This window comes from Schistocerca nitens, chromosome 2 (assembly GCF_023898315.1).
Source record: "Schistocerca nitens isolate TAMUIC-IGC-003100 chromosome 2, iqSchNite1.1, whole genome shotgun sequence".
Taxonomy (NCBI): Eukaryota; Metazoa; Arthropoda; class Insecta; order Orthoptera; family Acrididae; genus Schistocerca; species Schistocerca nitens.
The window spans coordinates 966,079,053-966,099,260 of NC_064615.1; the positions used below are offsets into that span (position 1 = coordinate 966,079,053).

At 40.9% G+C, this 20,208-nt stretch overlaps 1 protein-coding gene across 3 annotated transcripts; it reads left to right on the forward strand.

The window, feature by feature from the left end:
- Positions 1–828: 828 nt before the first annotated feature.
- LOC126237292 (barrier-to-autointegration factor) lies at positions 829–19,625 on the forward strand. Of its 3 annotated transcripts, none has more exons than XM_049947241.1 (3): positions 829–938; positions 1,140–1,271; positions 19,119–19,625. In XM_049947241.1, the coding sequence occupies exons 2-3, from the start codon at positions 1,146–1,148 to the stop codon at positions 19,263–19,265; spliced, it is 273 nt and encodes a 90-aa protein (XP_049803198.1). In that variant the 5' UTR covers positions 829–938; positions 1,140–1,145; the 3' UTR covers positions 19,266–19,625. The 3 variants fall into 3 exon arrangements, with proteins under 3 accessions (XP_049803198.1, XP_049803196.1, XP_049803199.1); XM_049947239.1 differs by having other exon boundaries at positions 879–934; positions 19,119–19,624; XM_049947242.1 differs by having other exon boundaries at positions 930–1,056.
- The last annotated feature ends 583 nt before the right edge of the window (positions 19,626–20,208 follow it).

Consider the following 20,208-nt stretch of genomic DNA (forward strand, 5'->3'; position numbering starts at 1 on the left):
CTGAATAGCTGCTCTTCAGTTTTTGAAATGTAACTCAAAATTTAACTTTTTCCAGTTGGTGCATTGCAAACAAGTTGTGATTGTATTCTGAAACAACATATTTTAAACAGTATTTGCATCTCCACTGACATAGTTTACAATGACTTGTATCTGTACACGAAAGTCGTTAAACCAAGAGCATCTGTAAGTACAGTACGGTACCGTGTATTTCACACTGGTGTGTAATGGAGCGGTTTAAATGCTATTCTTACAACTTCAGAAATTACATAACATCGCCAATATCCTAGTGACGGCCTGCATGTGTTTTAAAATGTGAAGAGCCTGTAAATATCAACCAGCTTAGGCACATAGCTCAGTGACTCGAAAACGAACTAATGGAAACGACGAGAAGAAATTTAAGTAGACAATATCGATATATTGATTAATGCTATGTGTGTGCTTGCGACTGGTATATTTAATCTACTATATTAGAAGGAAATCCGTTACTTCTATGAGAAAAAATATAAAGTTTGTAAATGGTCTTCTGAAGGAAGTATTTCATCCGTTAGGGAAGGGCAAAATTTCGAAAGAAGTTTCGTACTTCAATAAAACCGTCTGACGGGAATGATGGGTACTGGATAATCACCTTATGTTTCACAATTACATAAACATGATTTTGAAGAAATAAATGCACTTTACATTCACCACTCTGAAAATATTTATTTCTCTAAAATATATTAACGTTGCGATTAATTACAGGAAATTCGTAGACAATATCTATAAGGCAATAAAATATTTACAGTTGAGCACTCATTACTGAAAATACCTAAATATTGCTATAGTTATTTACTCTGTCGTACATTTTGGAAATACGCGCCATCTTAGCTGTGATACTTGAATATCTTTGACAACAACATTTGAAATAGATGTGTGTTTTGAGAAGTGCGCCAAAAAGGTAGGTACGTGAAATTTTCGGTTTTTGTGACTCATTGTATAAGATATTTGTTGCGTCATCTATTTCGTGAAAATATTTGTAACGTGTAGAGACGGACGAAGTAGCCCTCATTCTTTGTAATCGTACGTGAATGATTAGTGATGTATTTCCATTGTCGTAATTGTGAATTCAGTGTTGCTGAATTAGTTGGGTCATATATTTACAGGTCATCATGTCGAGTACGTCACAGAAACATAGAAATTTCGTTGCTGAGCCTATGGGCAACAAGCCGGTGACCGACTTGGCAGGAATCGGCGAAGTTCTAGGCGGCAGATTTGAGAAACTCGGATTTGATAAAGTAAGTTACAATTTTGCTGCGGTTTAGAATAGAAACTTATCTCACTGCGACCCAGTAAATAAAATATCACATACAAAATAGTTGTTGTTCGGGCACAGACTGACGTTAAAAAATGTTTTGACAAATGTCTATTAGTTTAAAAGTGCAGATCTTCGTGAATTTTCCCCTGTCAAAATAATCACACAGATAAAACTATTAACCTTGTACTTCGAAGATATTGTAGATTGTTTTATAACAACAAAAAATTATTTACCTTTGTCACCCACAGTGGGTGAGTCTTCTGGGCTGCCCTTCAACCAAACGTTTGGTTTTGTTGTATTAGATGTTAATGACATTCTGTACATGGTGTGTGGAGTAGTAGTACTTTCTGTAGGTATATAACGTAACTTAGCAAGACAGTTTTTTATTGATGAGGCACGATGTAACTTGTCGATGATACTTGTCTGCCATGTAAATATAAGTGTTTATCCTGGGTATTGTATGTATCATAATAATTACAGTAAAAGTACAACACTGTAGAATGATGCTTCAAAACATATTCTATTAGTAGATTCCCATTATGTTTAGTTTTTCCTGTGCTAGCAGGTATATTTACACCAAGTTTGGTTATTCAACCCCACTATGTTTATATACACTTGATTTTTATCATCACAGTTGAGATCGGAAGGTATTTGTTTGAGCCATATATTGTAAGACACATTTGTGGTATTACTGCATTAAATCAGATTTGGCACTTCAGTACCAGAGTTGGCACTCGTGATTAATATGCAGTAGAGCACTGCCCATACTTAAATATTGGTTATTAGGACACACTAATCTTAGTTCAGATGCTCATTAGCGCTCTATTAGGTTGACAGGTAACAGTAGGAGAGTTGACAAAGACAAATGTCATTGTGAAATAAAGGTTGTGGGTACAAATTGATATGTAGCCATAGCCCAAGGTCGCCAGTCGCAAACGTTGAAGACAAGAGCCTTTTGCGTAGGCCTACCCTTTTTCTGAGGAGGAACAATCTTTCTCTTTTGTGTCCACATGGAATTTGTTGAACTGCATATGTTTGTTTGCCATACCATAATTTTACCCAAACAGATGACTGCCATCATTCCAAAACTCCAGGCATTGTCCTGTTCAAAATTTCTGGTCTAGTTCCATATATGAATTTGTTTTGGCTGTGTACAACTATCATACACACAGTAATAATCTACGAAACATTGTGAACAACTCATGGATTTCCCGATATACAATACCATCCAGTGTTTTCAAGATTTTCGGACTGATCTCGCAAAAGTGGCTTTATACATTCTCAGATATATTTCATTAAAGTACTTCACAGTGACTGTCAAGAGACAGAATTACACTACCATATGATGAGTTCCTTAAATACTTCAAATTGTGAGCTGATTCAGAAACACAAATATTTTTCAGTACAATGGCATTCACTAAGTACGGCCTAATGAGCTGTAGGACTATGAAGTTGGGAGATGGTGTATCTGTAGAATTGATTAAAACTGGAGGAAAAATTAAATAAAATGACTCTGGAGAAATATTTACTGGTTGTCTGCAGAGGAAGACGGTTTTTGAGAATTAACACGAAGTTATAATTATTTTATTTAAAGGAAGAAGGTAGACGGACAAGACATAAGAAGCTGTAGACATTTCATTTTCCTCTCTGTGATCTATAACATATTCGCATAACATTATTATCGACTCTATAGAAAAACTTGTATTTTAATCACACACAGGATCAACCTCACTTTGGAAGTGGATATAGTACAACTTACTGTGATCATTTCATGAACAAAATTACACAGTGGGGTATTGAGTATGAACTAATAGTTTGTTTGAGATTTGACTCGGTTTCAACCAAACTTGTCTTACAGTCCTTGAGAAATAAGCTTTCGTTGGAAAGTAAGATTGTCTACTGAAGAATAATGTAGGAATAAAAGAAACAAATCACCGGGTGTGGAAAAATTGAGCCATTGACATGCACACCCAAAAGAGAAAGAAAACCTGTAAGATTCCCGAGTAAATCCTTTGACGAGCTAGAGGATGCCTGCGCGTGAGTGCACTTTAGTACAACAACGTTGAACAGTTGTGAGGTTTTAAAAAATGCGTATGAGTCAGTAATTTCTGCCTACTGGAAACAGAAATTCTTTTACGGAATAGGAGTTGTGAAGGAGAAACTTTTCAGTTTTCTAATTCTGCTTCACTGTCTGTTAGAAATTTTCTTTATGGCATTGTGCACCCCTTTTTGTGCTGAAGACAACCATATTGTTGTTGTTATGGTCTTCAGTCCTGAGACTGGTTTGATGCAGCTCTCCATGCTACTCTATCCTGTGCAAGCTTCTTCATCTCCCAATACGTACTGCAGCCTACATCCTTCTGAATCTGTTTAGTGTATTCATCTCTTGGTCTCCCTCTACGACTTTCACCCTCCACGCTGCCCTCCAATACTAAATTGGTGATCCCTTGATGCCTCTGAACATGTCCTACCAACCGATCCCTTCTTCTTGTCAAGTTGTGCCACAAACTTCTCTTCTCCCCAATCCTATTCAATACCTCCTCATTAGTTATGTGATCTACCCATCTAATATTCAGCATTCTTCTGTAGCACCACATTTCGAAAGCTTCTATTCTCTTCTTGTCCAAACTATTTATCGTCCATGTTTCACTTCCATACATGGCTATACACCATACAAATACTTTCAGAAACTACTTCCTGATGCTTAAATCTATACTCGATGTTAAATTTCTATTCATCAGAAACTCTTTCCTTGCCATTGCCAGTCTACATTTTATATCCTCTCTACTTCGACCATCATCAGTTATTTTGCTCCCCAAATAGCAAAACTCCTTTACTACTTTTAAGTGTCTCATTTCCTAATCTAATTCCCTCAGCATCACCCGACTTAATTCCATTATCCTCGTTTTGCTTTTGTTGATGTTCATCTTATATCCTCCTTTCAAGACACTGTCCATTCCGTTCAACTGCTCTTCCAGATCCTTTGCTGTCTCTGACAGAATTACAATGTCATCGGCGAACCTCAAAGTTTTTATTTCTTCTCCATGGATTTTAATTCCTGCTCCGAACTTTTCTTTTGTTTCCTTTATTGCTGGCTCAATATACAGATTGAATAACATCGGGGATAGGCTACAACCCTGTCTCACTCCATTCCCAACCAATGCTTCCCTTTCATGCCCCTCGACTCTTATAACTGCCATCTGGTTTCTGTACAAATTGTAAATAGCCTTTCGCTCCCTGTATTTTACCCCTGCCACCTTCAGAATTTGAAAGAGAGTATTCCAGTCAACATTGTCAAAAGCTTTCTCCAAGTCTACAAATGCTAGAAACGTAGGTTTGCCTTTTCTTAATCTAGCTTCTAAGATAAGTCCTAGGGTCAGTATTGCCTCACGTGTTCCCATATTTCTACGGAATCCAAAGTGATCTTCCCCAAGGTCGGCTTCTACCAGTTTTTCCATTCGTCTGTAAAGAATTCGCGTTAGTATTTTGCAGCCGTGACTTATTAAACTGATAGTTCGGCAATTTTCACATCTGTCAATGCCTGCTTTCTTTGGGATTGTAATTATTATGTTCTTCTTGAAGTCTGAGGGTATTTCACCTGTCTCATACATTTTGCTCACCAGATGGTAGAGGTTTATCAGGACTGGCTCTCCCAAGGCCATCAGTAGTCCTAATGGCATGTTGTCTACTCCCGGGGCCTTGTTTCGACTTGGGTCTTTCAGTGCTCTGTCAAACTCTTCACGCAGTATCATATCTCCCATTTCATCTTCATCTATATCCTCTTCCATTTCCATAATATTGTCCTCAAGTAGATCGCCCTTGTATGGACCCTCTATATACTCCTTCCACGTTTCTGCTTTCCCTTCTTTGCTTAGAACTGGGTTTCCATCTGAGCTCTTGATATTTATACAAGTGGCTCTCTTTTCTCCAAAGGTTTCTTTAATTTTCCTGTAGGAAGTATCTATCTTACCCCTAGTGAGTAGCCTCTACATCCTTCCATTTGCCCTCTAGCCATCCATGCTTAGTCATTTTGCGCTTCCTGTCGATCTCATTTTTGAGGTGTTTGTATTCCTTTTTGCCTGCTTCATTTACTGCATTTTTCTATTTTCTCCTTTCATCAATTAAATTCAGTATTTCTTCCCTCACCCAAGGATTTCTACTAGCCCTCGTTTTTTTACCTACTTGATCCTCTGCTGCCTTCACTACTTCATCCCTCAAAGCTACCCATTCTTCTTCTACTGTATTTCTTTCCCCCCTTCTTGTCAATTATTCCCTTATGCTTTTCCTGAAACTCTGTACAACCTCTGGTTTAGTCAGTTTATCCAGGTCGCATCTCCTTAAATTCCCACCTTTTTGCAGTTTCTTCATTTTTAATCTACAGCTCATAACCAATAGATTGTGGTCAGAGTCCACATCTGCCCCTGGAAATGTCTTACAATTTAAAACCTGGTTCCTAAATCTGTCTTACCATTATATAATCTATCTGATACCTTTTAGTATCTCCAGGCTTCTTCCATGTATACAACCTCCTTTTATGATTCTTGGACCAAGTGTTAGCTATGATTAAGTTGTGCTCTGTGCAAAATTCTACCAGGCGGCTTCCTCTTTCATTTCTTCCCTCCAATCCATATTCACCTATACTACGTTTCCTTCTCTTCCTTTTCCTACTATCGAATTCCAGTCACCCTTGACTATTAAATTTTCGTCTCCTTTCACTATCTGAATAATTTCCTTTATCTCATCATACATTTCTTCAATTTCTTTGTCATCTACAGAGCTAGTTGGCATATAGACTTGTACTACTGTCGTAGGAGTTGGCTTTGTGTCTATCTTGGCCACAATAATGCATTCACTATGTTGTTTGTAGTAGCTTACCTGAACTCCTGTTTTTTTTTTATTCATTATTAAACCTACTCCTGCATTACCCCTATTTGATTTTGTATTTATAACCCCGTATTCACCTGACGAAAAGTCTTGTTCCTCCTGCCACCGAACTTCGCTAATTCCCACTATATCTAACTTTAGCCTATCCATTTTCCTTTTTAAATTTTCTAATCTACCTGCCCGATTAAGTGATCTGACATTCCACACTCTGATCCCTAGAACGCTAGTTTTCTTTCTCCTGATAACGATGTCCTGAGTAGTCCCCGCCCGGAGATCCGAATAGGGGACTATTTTACCTCCGTAATATTTTACCCAAGAGGACGCCATCATCATTTATCCATACAGTAAAGCTGCATGCCCTAGGGAAAAATTACGGCTGTAGTTTCCCCTTGCTTTCAGTTGTTCGCAGTACCAGCACAGCAAGGCCGTTTTGGCTAGTGTTACAAGGCCAGATCAGTCAATCATCCAGACTGTTGCCCCTGCAACTACTGAAAAGGCTGCTGCCCCTCTTCAGGAACCATACGTTTGTCTGGCCTCTCAACAGATACCCCTCCGTTGTGGTTGCACCTACGGTACGGCTATCTGTATCGCTGAGTCACACAAGCCTCCCCACCAACTGCAAGGTCTATGGTTCATGGGGGGGGGGGGGGGTTGGAAGACAACCATAACGTGTAGTAATGTCATTTTTCCTTTCTGGTATTGTAGCTGTTGTAGTTCCTGTCTTCGATGCAGGCAAACTTACACAAATGGAAGGACTTCACAAAACAGTTTTGGAGTTATGTCAGTAAATCAGTTGCAATAAGCCTAACATAATAGTGGGTTCATAGAACCATTTAATCAGGATTTTTATGGCAGTGAGGTACATACTTTTAACTCAGTAACTGGTAGTTGCAGAGTGTCCAGTGGAGAGAGAAATGTTGAGACCTAATCAGAGAACCAGGAAAACTGACAAATGGCTCAGGGAACAGATTGGAATGGGATATGTAATTATTACTTTATTGAAAATCAAATTGAAGTGATTAGAACATGTAGTCTGGTGACAGTGTGATTGGTGTTCCAAGTAAATAGGGGTCAGTCTGTCACCACAACCTCACTTTAGTTGGCTTCGACAACTGAGAACCAGATTACCAGTTTCCATAGCTAACCTAGATCTTGGGATACACTGCAGACCAGTCTGTCACTGTAAGCGAGATTTCAGGAGGGGCAAGGTGTAGGGGATCCATTACCTCACACTAATAATACTCTAAGATGGAAGTGAAAAGAATAGGATGACCACCAAATGTGAGGTGGGGTTTTGGCAGTAGAAATTACATAGGAGCAAAATCTAGAAAACCTGAATTCAGTAATGATCAGTTCATTAAAATGCTATTACAGTTATAATTAAAGTACTTTATATCTTAATCAGTACTCATAAATTTCCTTTGTAACTGTGTTTTATGTACCTACACACCAATATGTATAACCAGTTGTACACAAAGTCTGAAGATTTACTTCAGTTGTGGTAGTTCCATTACTAATACTGTGATTATACCCCTTCTAAGTTCACTTTTTGTTATTGGGGGGGGGGGGAGGAGGAGATATCTTAATTTCAGGATTACAGTTACCCTCATAAAGGACAGATGTATTTATGAAGTTGCTTTAATCTGTCCCTTGGCACTACCCCTTCCCTTCATTCCCACTCTCTCTTCGTACCCAAAAATACTATATCCAGTTGCTCACCTTTCTCCTGAATCACCTTGTTGATTCTGAGGCACTTCCTGCCGTGTATGTTGCTCAGTTACCATTTCAGATACAGATAATCCTCACTCAAGTCAGCTTCAGAGCTTCTTATTTGATGATCAGCATTTAGAATGTGGATCAGCTTGACAGTTAAACGCCTCACACTGTATTGTAATAGATGACCACAACTATATCCTTAAAATTTCAGTAAATATAATTGACAAACATTTTAATTGTAGAGGTAGAAACACTTTCGCAATCAGTTTTATGCAGCAGAACATCTATGAATGTGTCCATTGTAAAGAACCACTCACAGTTCAGTGGAGTTCACTTTAAAACACCTATAAAGTTTCTTCATTTAATTTACTTTGATTTCTGGATTAGTGCACACTACATATTTTGTTAAGTACCTCATGTCAGTGATAAAATGATCATGTAGACCCCCCTCTGTGGTGCTAGTGCTTGTCTCTTTATATGAAACCACTTCGGCAACTGGAGTGTGGATGATGATGATGATGAAGTAGTGATGAACAGAACGTGCAGTCCCCGAGTGGATAAAATCTACAACCCGGCCGGGGATCAAACTCAGATGTGCATGTAAGGAGAACAGCGGGATGATTAGCAATAGCAAGAGGCCAAGGGACAGCATACTGCATGACACACCAGCCAATGACATAGTTCTGTCGTACCTGTCTCTTATGCAGACTTACGTGTGCTTGAGGAACATTGTTGGTATTCAGTTTCTTTATTGTACATATGGTGAGCTGTTTAGCCAGTTTAACTCTTGTTCAAGATGACAGAAAGCAGACACAAGTATCGCGTTAACAAACAATAATGATAGTTTTTTAAGTAATGGTATAAATCTTCTTTTTTTTCTTTAGTTGTATCAAAATATGAACTGTCTCTTGGAAATTGTAAAACTGAATTGCTTGCCAGTACTTATTTTCATAAATGTATATCTACATGATTACTCTGCAATTTACAATAAAGTGCCTGATAGAGGTCATTAAATCACCTTCAAGCTAATTCTCTACCTTTCTACTCTCGAACAGTGCACAAGGAAATCCCCCGTATGTAGGTATGTGGTAACAAAATATTTTCGCACTCTAAGGAGAAAGTCGGTGATTGAAATTACATGAGAAGATCCTACCACAATGAAAAAAGCCCTTGTTTGAATGATTGCCGCCCCAGTTAACATATCATATCCGTGGCACCCTCTCCCCTGTTATGAGCTGCCCTTCTTTTAACTATTAACTGTTGATTCCATCTGTTGCGGATCCCTCACTGCATAGTAACACTCCAGAAGATGATGTACAATCATAGTGTAGGCAATCCCTTCAGTAGACCAGTTGCATTTTCTCAGTGTTACACCAATAAATTTTATTCTTTGGTTTGCTTTCCCCGCAACATTATCTGTTTTTCCATTCCAACTTAAGGTATTCGTATTTGTGATCTCTAAGTATGTAGTTGAATTTACAGCTTTTAGAATTCTTTCGCTTATGGTATAACCGAGATTCAATTGTGTATTTTGGTACTCATGTGGAAGCTTTAACACTGTCTCCATTGTTTCAGTCAGTTGCCACATTTCGCGCCATACAGGTATCTGGGCTAAATCATATTGCAATTTGTTTCAATCATCCGTGACTTTACGGCAGCATAATCTGCAAACGGTCTAAGAGTGCCACTCAGTTGTCTCCAAAATCATTTTTGTAGATAAGGAACAGCAGAGTGTCTGAAACACTTACTTGGGAACCCCAGATATTACTTCTGTTTTATTCAACTTCTGTTAATTATTACGAATTATGACAATTCTGACAGGAATCGTTTTCTTTGAGATAACTCATAATGTTCAAGCACAATATGTGTTACAGAATCCTACTGCAAATCTACATTAGCGATATGGGTCTGTTATTTAGTGGATTACTCCTGTTTCCTTTCTTGGATATTGGCGTGACTTGTGCAACTTTCCAGTCTTTAGGTATGGACCTATCAATGAGCAATTGATTATATACTATTGCTAAATATGGAGCCATTGTATAGCATACTCTGAGAAACCTGACTGGTGTACAATCATTACTGGAGGCCTTGCTTTTATTAAGTGATTTAGGCTGCTTTGCTACACCAAGGATATCTGCTTCTAAGTTACTCATGTTGGCATTTGTTCTTGGTTCGAATTCTGGGATATTTCCTTCAATTTTGAAAAACTGTATTTAGTGGGTGTTAGTAGTATACTAGCTTAGCTTTTGGAACCAACAGCTCCTTCCTCAGCAGGAGAGAGAGGTATAGATTGGGAAGATTAACATGGAAGGGCAGGTCACTGAGAACCCAGGTGGGTCCCTCTCAACCTGTGGTCATTAACCTGGCCTTCAATATTAACTTTATCTACTCTGTCCCACTCCCTTCTCGATACTGAATGTACTTAATTTTGATCAGCAGTAGTACTGACATGTCTTTTTGGAAATAAGTATGGACAGGCAATTCTGCTTCAGAGTTGTATGTTTCTTGAGACAGGCAACATCAGAAACAGTATTTCCATGTAGAGAATACCCCAGTGTCGCCACTAGAGAGAAAGGCTGGAGCATGTAGTGAGAGACAAGAGTGCACATTGGAGATAATTCAAAGCATTCTCGATGCGTGTGCAGAATCACAGCCACTAATGTGGGTTGCTGTGGCAGAATGCTTCAAGAACCTTTCTTACATCTGTAAGACACTAATATTATCCTACATTTGGGAAAATAGCTGTGCACTTTCTCAGTTGTGTTATGACAAGCTACCATATGTCCCCATGCTTTATGATCTGTAGACAATTAAGCATTTGGTTCCACCCTGGTGGCTCTCAACTCTTTTGTGAGTACATACTTGGCTACCACGGATCCCCAGTCTTTGCGGCATTACTTCCTTTCCATACCACAAGCTTGTACTTCCACTATCCCCACTTGAGTTTCCACTTTCATTAAATGGTCCTCATTGTTGGGTTTGACCTGCTACCAATTTTCTAAATTCTCCAGAAGTGCTGATCGTGCAGGAAAGGTCGCCCAATGTGGTGACCATCACGTTGTGTGGGGAGGTTGTCAGATTACTGCGGGGATTGCACTGTTGCTGCCTGAGCTGGGGAAACTCCCCATTTATGCCAAGGAGTATTTGCCTGTTGTGACTGGGACATGGGGGCTCAAAGCAACAGATCACTGCAGGTAGCCATTGCTGAGGCTGACGCCAGCTGGTGCGCATGGTAGAGCCACCATTTGGATTGGGTGGCATTGTGATGGATGAGCTGCAAGTGAAGCAGATGAAGTTATCTCCCACTGATGGCCATACAGCCTCAACAGTCTCTAAGAAATGACAGTCCTCTTTTACTGCAGAGGAATATGACCCTGGAATGTTCCCTTTCCTGGCTATGGCATGGGAGGAACATTGGTCTAAGAGACAAGCAGAGCCATACTTGCGGCAATGCTTGGTTTGTACAATGACTGAGGGTGATACCTTCTTATCGCAAAACCCTTTTTCCGTGTAGAGGACTTTGGCAAGTTTGGGGAAGTGGCAGCCGTCTCTAAAATAAAAAGTGGGTCAATTTTGATCAAATGACATCCGCTGCACAGTCATTGGCACTGCTCCATTGTAACAAGCTGGATAACATACCGGCGACTGTCACTAACCATAACAGTCCAAAATTTACTTCAGGGCATCATTTTCCACAGAGACCTGCTCTTACAATTTGATGATGTTCTGCGCACCAGCTTGGAGCAATGGGCTATACACTTCGTGCATTGTGTACATAGAAGGCCGAGAACAGTTGAGTTGCTACCAATGCCTTCATATCAGCCTTTGAAGGCAATTCATTGCCTGAAAATGTCAAGGTGGTGGTATACCAATGTGATGTGAAACAGTATTTCATCATCCTCCCCCATGCGGTGCTTCAGGTGTTGGAAATTTGGGCACATGTCTGCATTGCAACACTAGCTTCATCTGTAGAGATTGTGGATGAGCAGTATGTGCAAATGCTCCTTGTACTCCTCCCCCCACCCCCACCAAGCTCCATCTGCCCTGCTCATCAGATTGCAATGTTTTCCAGAGAGACTAGAAAATGCAGGAATAGAAGACTGGACAAATTCAGTTACCAAGAGGCCAAGAAGTATGAGTGGTTGCACTCAGAATGTGAAAGTCATATACCACAGCTACGACTACTATCACCCACCCGTCTGTTAAATCTCCTAAGTGGGTCGGGCCTCAGGGCTGCTCAACCATGCCTGCCCACCTGGTGGGTTCAGTGCTCCCCTCTTACAGCTTGCCTGTGGCTGAAGGAGCCACAGGCTGCTGGTCACAGGGCTTCGCGATCATCAACTTCACCTGAAACTGCTTCATAGAAGCCCTCGCCATCACCAAAATCCTCTAAGGAGGGGAAAGACAAGTAGTAGTCCTCCAAGGAGGACATTCTGGTGGCCCACACCATCAGATCCCACCAGTTCCAATCCTGTGGCTGTGGCGGAGGTTCTGGCGGCCCCAGAGGCCCCACTTCACAACACACAACAGAACCTGGGACCTATGTACAAGTGTATTGCTGCCATAATGCCTCAGTCAGTGGCAACAGGTGACACTATTGTGTAAACTGTCTCCTTGGTCCCTTCATGGCCTCACAGTACATCGACAGCTTGATTCTCCAATGAAATTGTAGCAGTTTTTCCACCACCTGGCTTAGCTATGACATCTTTTAAACGCTCCCCCTGCCTTCCGCATTGCCATTCAGGAGACCAGCATCATAGTCTCCGGCTCTTAGTGGATACCTGGGATATTATAAGAATTGTGTTACCTGTGACAGGGTGTCGGGAGGAGTTTCCACATGATGTTCTCAACACACTATACAGTGAATTTGTGCCTCTAGACCCACCTTTGGAGGCTGTAGCTATTCAGGTAGTTCTGTGTTCTGTTCCACCACCTAATTAAAAAAAAAAAAAAAAATGGGAGTGAAAATGCTGGGAATGGTATGTGTCAATCAGACCATATACCTCTCCTTTGCAGGTTTGGGCTAAGATCAGACATCTATACGGGTAGCAGACACTTGCAGCTGTACCTGGTATTACAATAAATGGCACTGTCTACACTGAACCAGACGCTGTTGCTGATTTTGCTTTGCATTATACTCGAGCCTCAGCATCTGAGAATTATCGAACTGCCTTTTATGTTCTAAAACAGTGGGTGGAGCAAAAGCAATTATGTCTTACTACATGTCATCTGGAGCCAAATAATGCTCCATTCAGCAAGTAAGGATTTGACAGTGTCCTAGCTCACTGCCCTGATACAGTTGCAGGACCAGTCCAAATCCACTACCAAATGCTCAAGCTCCTATCGGTGGATTGTCAGTGACATATCCTTGCCATCTTTAACAGCATCTGGAGTGCGTGCAAGTTCCCATTGCAGTGGTGACAAAGCATCATTGCCCCAGTGCTGAAACTGGGTAAGCACCCTCTAGAGACACAGTTAGCAGTTATCACCCAATAAGTCTCACCTCTCTATATGTTATTTGAGTGCATGGTGAGCTGGCGGCTGTGTTGCCTCCTTGAGTCTCGTGGACTTCTGGCTCCATCCCAGCTTGGTTTCTGCCAAGGCAATTCCACTACTGATAATTTGGTTTACCTGGAGTTGGCTATCCCAACAGCGTTCGCTCGACGTGAACACCTTATAGCAGGGCCAGCCAAACGCTGCACAGTGTGCAGACGTGCAGGAGTGCTGCACATGTACGCACGTGTGTGACAGCGAGCGACAGCGACATCTGTTATTAGACATGTGTCCTAAATGAACGGCGGCGGCTCTGCTTCCCTGTTTATGTGCTACAAGCAAGAGCACAACATACCCAGTCTCGTTTACCCCTGGTGATCATAACCTTAACAGAGAAGTACTGAGAAATGGCAGGTACTGTGAAAAAGCAAAGCACAGGAGATTATGTTGTCAGTCGTTAAAAAATGACTGGGAATTGCAATTCTTTTTTGTAACCGTTGGCGAAAACTCAGTGTTTGCTGCGCCGTGAATAATAGGCGGCCAGCGTAAGTTTTCAGTTGAAAGACACTACAATACATATCACAAAGACGATTGTAGTGTACTAATAGTGAAGAACGGCAAGCAAAATTAAATGTCCTTAAGAAAATGAATGAGACACATCAACTCAATTTTACTGTACGTTAAAGTAACTGATACTTCTTGAACTCTTAGTTTTTTGTGTTACATTTATGTCTATTTTACTGTACAATGTACTGTTTTCAATTTTCCAGAATGACAACCACACTAAATCTTCACTGCGAGCAAGTTTTAAAATTGCATTAAGAGTTGCACAATCTGGGAAACCCTTTCCAAAGGGGAGTTTGTGAAATGGTGTCTGTCTGATGCTGCAGAACTTGTGTGTCCTACAAACGTTAGCAGGTTTCAAGAAATCAGTCTATCCAAACAAACAGTGACAAGACATATCAGTGCTATGGCCGGCGATGTGCACAGGCAGCTAATAAATAAGGCTAAAGACTTTGTTGCTTTCTCTGTTGCACCCGATGATGCAACAGATCTTACAGATACAGCCCAGGTTGTGATATACATACGAGGTGTCGATAACACACTTTCTGTAACAGAGGACTTTTGGACTTAGTACCTTTGAAAGGGACTACTGCAGGTGCGGACTTAGTCCAAGCTGTCGAGCAAGCGATTGATGGTGTCTGTATGGAATGGAATCTGTTAGTCTCAGTGACCACAGATGGAGCACCATCAATGCAAGGCCATCAGAGAGGACTCGTAGCACGGAAGCGCAAAAAGCTAGGGCGCACAGATGAGACAGTGTATGGAATTCACTGCATTCTGCACCGAGAGGCGCTTTGTGCAAAATCAGTAACGTTAGCAAATGTCATGCAAATTGTTGTGCATACTGTGAACTATCTGAAGACAATTGGGCTTACGCATCACCAGTTTCGGCGGTTCTTGGAGGAATTAGGAGCAGAGTATGGTGACATACCTTACTATACCGAATTGTGCTGGCTCAGTCGAGGTAAAATGCTGAAAATGTTTTTTGATTTACTTTTGGTCATAGTAACATTCTTACATGAGAAGGGAAAAAGTGAACCTATGTTGGAAGACCCTTGTTGGATACAGACCTTGCATTTCTCGTGGACATTACATCTCACATGAACAGCCTGAACGTCAGTTCACAAGGTGAAAATAATTTAATTTCTGACATGTTGGAAAAAGTAAATGCCTTTGAAAGGAAGCTTGCACTTTGGGAGAGCCATCTATTGACAGAAAACACTGCACATTTCCCGGCTGTTGGACTGGTCCATGAAAGTGCTAGATTTCAAGAATACATGTCAATAATTGTAAAAATTAAGGAACAATTTCAAGCACGATTTGTAGATGTTAAAAGTTTGTCTCCTGTCATTCGTCTCTTTGCTCGACCGCTCTCGTCGTCAGTTGAAGCTGCTCCGAATGAACTACAGATGGAACTGATCGACCTACAGTGCATTCTACAAAAATTATTCACAACAAAAATTTCCATGCCTGCACCGAGAAGCCACGAGAGTTATGTCCATGTTCGGGTTGCCATATGTTTGTGAAAGATTTTTCTCTGCGATGAAAATGAATAAACCAAGTTTTCGATCAAGCATAAGTGATGAAAATCTTTGCAACTGCTTGCGTTTGTCAATGAGCCGTGCTTTTGTGCCTGATATTAACTGTATCATTTCTCATGACCAGTGATAAACGTGTTTGGATTTATTCCTTTCATAATTAAAAATTATTGTCTACTAACTGTGCATTATTGCCTCATTCTGCTCCATGTTACATTATTATCCGGAAACTTTGTCATTAAACCGATTGTTCCAATGTATAATTACATTTAGGGTGTTTTTTTAAAAAAATGTGTGAAGGGCTACACTCAGGTGAAGTTGATAAAACATAACATTCATCTAGTTGTCGGTTATCATGCAGATTTCAGACTGAACTGATGAAAGATATAGCAATAATGGTATTGAAACAACAGGTGATCATCGAGACGTCTGCGGTTATCATTCTGTTCAGAGGTCAGTGAGACAGAAATTATGTGGGCGTAACTGAGGGCACTGAGAATTAGTTATAGGAAACCTTGCATTAGTTTAATGTTATTTGAAATCATGACTAAGTGCTCTCTTTCTTAAATACTAGATCAAAAACAGTACGCGTATTTACATGCCGTCAGCCAAGCTGCCTTAATAAAAACCCATGGTTGTTAACTGTATTACTTGTCTTACTGGGTTAAACTGTTAACATAAAAGTAGACGTCTCAATGAGTAGACTGTGACAGTACTTTAAATGTTTAATACACAAAATACCCTCCCATGGTTGGCTTGCAAGCTGTGGAAAGAGCACTAGAATGTGCTGGTACAGAGTATCTCAGCAAGTGGATAAAGCGACATCTGTGTGTAGAAACATACACTACATGAACGCTGACGGCTGCGGAGTGCACGCTGTGACCCGGAAGTTGCACATGTGCAGGAGCACCGCTCGCATGCAGATTTTCTGGCCGGCCCTGCCTTACAGCCATCGTCTTTGACCTGTAAAAGGTTTATGACACTTAAGTCCTTGCCACCTTAGATGAGGGGGGGGGGGTATTCGGTGTCCGCTTTCGATTTTTATCCAGAATTTACTGTTGCACCGTAAGTCACCGGTTCAAGTTAGTGCCTTCCACAGCACCCCCTCCATATCCAAGAGAGTGGGGGCCACAGGGCTCTGTACTGATTGTCCCCCATTTTCAGCCTCCAAGACTCATGTCATGCACTTTTGTTGGCATCTTCCCACTCATCCCCAACCAGAACTTCACCTGGGTGACAGACTTCACAGGTTGATGTTTTGTGACTTACCGCTTTTCTGGACTGGTCTTCGACATGGATTCCCTATCTTTTGCCAGCTTGAGCAAAAGTGCTGGCTGCACCTTAATACACTTCGCTGCCTGAGGAACAGCAGATTGCACTACCCTTCTGCAGCTTTGTAAAGCTCTGATACAACCCTGTCTTTATTATGGTAGTCTGGCTTATGGTTGGGCATCACCTTCAGCATTGCAGATACTGGATGAGATACACCACAGCGGGATTCAACTTGCAACAGGAGCCTTTTTAACTAGACCTGTGAACAGCCTACTCGTGGAGGCTGGGGTCCCTCCATTGCAGATTAAGTGCCAATAGCAGCTTGTCAGTTATACTACACATTTCGCAGCTCCCCTAAGCATCCAAACTACCATTTCCTGCAAAGGCAGCCCAGGTCAGGGATTATGTTCTCAATTCACATCTGGTCCCCCCTCTGAACTGCAGCTGATTACTCTACCGCCTCTCTTCCAGACCCACCAATCTTAGTACCGTGGTTCATCCCTCGGCCATTGCTTTGTCTTGACATACCATTATGTCTGAAAGAGTTTTTTCATCATAGGCCTTATGCCACCAATTTTTCTCCATCCTTGATGCATCCCAGGGTTCAGAAGTAGTCTATACTGATGGCTTGATGGTTACTGGTCACCCACGCTTTGCTTAATGCCTACGTGGGTTATATTGAACTACACTCCTTGCTGCATGGCAGTAGTGTTTCCACTGGAGAGTTGCTAGCTATCTCTTGTGCTCTTGAGCATATCTTTTCCTGCACCGGTGAGTCCTATATCACCTGCAGAGAAACGTTGAGCAGTTTGAAAGCTTTAGACCAGTGTTTGCCTCGGCAACCCTTGCTCAAGCTGTGCAGGATTCCCTGTATTCCCTTGAACAATGTGAACGCTTAGTAACCTTCGTCTGGACCCCAGGCCCCATTGGAATCCTGAAGAATGAACTCGCTGATAGATTAGCCAAACTGGCTACCAGTAAGCTGACCCCTGAGATAGGTACTGATGGAACAGATGAAGTTGCAGAGATCTGGAATACAGAATGGCTCACTCTGACTTGACCAAACTAACCACGGGTAATGAGAGACTATAAATTTGTGGAGGTGCTCCATGGAGGCCTCTCACAAGGACTGTACCATCCTCTGCAGTTGCCATACTTGGCTGACGCATGGTCATCTCCTCCGTTGTGAGGCCCACCCCATTGTCGTTCGACGGAGGTCAAAGTTTTGCTAGACTTTCCCAATGTAGCTGCTCTGTGGTGTACTCTCAATCTCCCTGTCTCTCTGTCCCTGGTATTTGGAGACAATGTCTCGATGCCTGACTTAGTTTTACATTTTATTTGTGAAGGGGTTTTCTACCACACTCTTTGGGTGGTGGGGGGTTACTTAACCTTATTGGCCCGTTGAGGGGTTGGAGAAAACTGTGTTGTTTCCTCTGCCTAGATTGGGCTGCGGCTGTCTGGGCTTGGTGGTCCACCGCCGCCCTCACCCTGCCTACTCTTTTATTCTTCCTCGCATCCTCTTGCATGTTGTTTGTCGACTTTTTCATCTTATGGCTGTCTGTGCTTGGCTATCTGTGCTTCTCTTGCCCTGTCTGCGTTGATAGTCTATTATAGGCAGTTTCTGTGTGGGGTACCTCTGGTAAGTGGTGGGGGTGTCCCCTCATTGCATTCTGCTTTCGCGGGCTTCCAGCTGCAACCTGGATAGGGTGTCTCACATGCCTTTCTTCCTGTATTTCCACTGCCTTCCTTCCTTTCTTCTTCCCCCCTCCCCAATTCCCGCACCTCCCCCTAGGCTGGGGTTTTCTTCCCACGGGTTTTGCGTGGTAGACCATCTCTGATGTACAGTCATGTAGACTTGTGTGTTCGAGGAAAAGGGGAAGTGATGACCCAGTAGTTTGGTCCCTTAAATCATCCAAACAACCAGACAAGTATTTTGTTAGCTAGTATTGGCTTTAACTCTGTATTATTTTAAATCTCTCCATAAACTTTAAGAAATGATGTAGTTTCTCAGACTTCATATACTTCTGTCGTGCACCATTGCTCATGGAAATATCTGTTAATGGCAGCTGTTGTAAGACGTAATGTAAATACTCAGCAAAAATTAAGAAAAGGATTAATGCTCACTGCTCACCGCCCCATATTCCAAGAAATGAAGAAAAAAAGAAATCTGTGATGGATTTTGAAAACTTACCCTGTTATTTTCTCTCTCATTGCTTAATTATAATTATCCAGTCATTGGCTGAGTGAAAATTGGGTATTGTCAGTTTATGTGCTGTAGAACTGTCCATGTATGTGGTGACACTACACTTAATTTATACGTTTAAAAAAAATAATGTAATAAATGACTTCCTTTTTTTCAGGCATATGTTGTGTTGGGACAGTTTTTAGTTCTCAAGAAGAATAAGGAATTCTTTATTGACTGGATGAAAGATTCAATTGGTGCAAATCAAAAACAGGCAACTGATTGTTACCAGTGTCTGTCGGATTGGTGTGATGAATTTTTGTGAAGTAGGCAAAAAGGCATTAATAACTTCATTGCCATTATCAGACTGAATATACCAATTTTAATGTAAGATAAATCACATGTGGCCGTGTTGTACAGGTTTAATTTTTGTATTTGCTGCCAGTGCCTGTTGAATATATTGTGTAATTATTGAAATCTGTAAGTGAAAATTTTACATCTTAAATTTATAATCCACTGAGACACTGTTCACAAATGCTAAATGTACTGTATTTAATAACTATCATTTTAATTGTGGTTGATATGACAGGGAACATTTCTTAAAATAGAATTTTTTAAGTCTTGAAACAACATATAAATCTCCTGCTACAATATATCAGGAAAATTCTGGAGTAATGTGAATATCTTGTTATCAGATGTTATATTTAATAAAGTGTTGTTACTATCAAGTTTTTTTATTTCAGCTGTTCCACTTTTTGTGCTCTGTGGATTTCACCCAATTCAGATTATAACATATTACTGTAGATATTTTTCTTTTGAGACACAACTATTAATGATAGTGTAGTACAACAGATAGGATTTTTTTTTTCTATTTGTATCACATCAAATCTAGATATCTAATCTTTGTTGCCATTGAACCAACTGTTGGCAACAGTATTTTCAGACTCAGAGGTTGTGTGAATACATCTACTCAGAAGTAACAAATATTCTCAAGACATTGATTAAAGACTCCCTTTTGCTGCTTAAATTGCGTTTTAGTGAGAGAGCTGGAGTAGTTCTTCAGACATTAGACTTTTCATTCATGGGAAGTGGGCTTAAATTCCTCTCCCAGGCAACATGATTTTGGTGTTCTGCAGTTTTCCAAAATTATTTTGGATGACTGCCCAGATTGTTCACAGGTATTTATCTTAACTTGCGCTCCAGTCTCCAATGACCTTGTCATTGACACTACATTAACTCAAATGTCTTTATTTTTATATTGTTTTGAG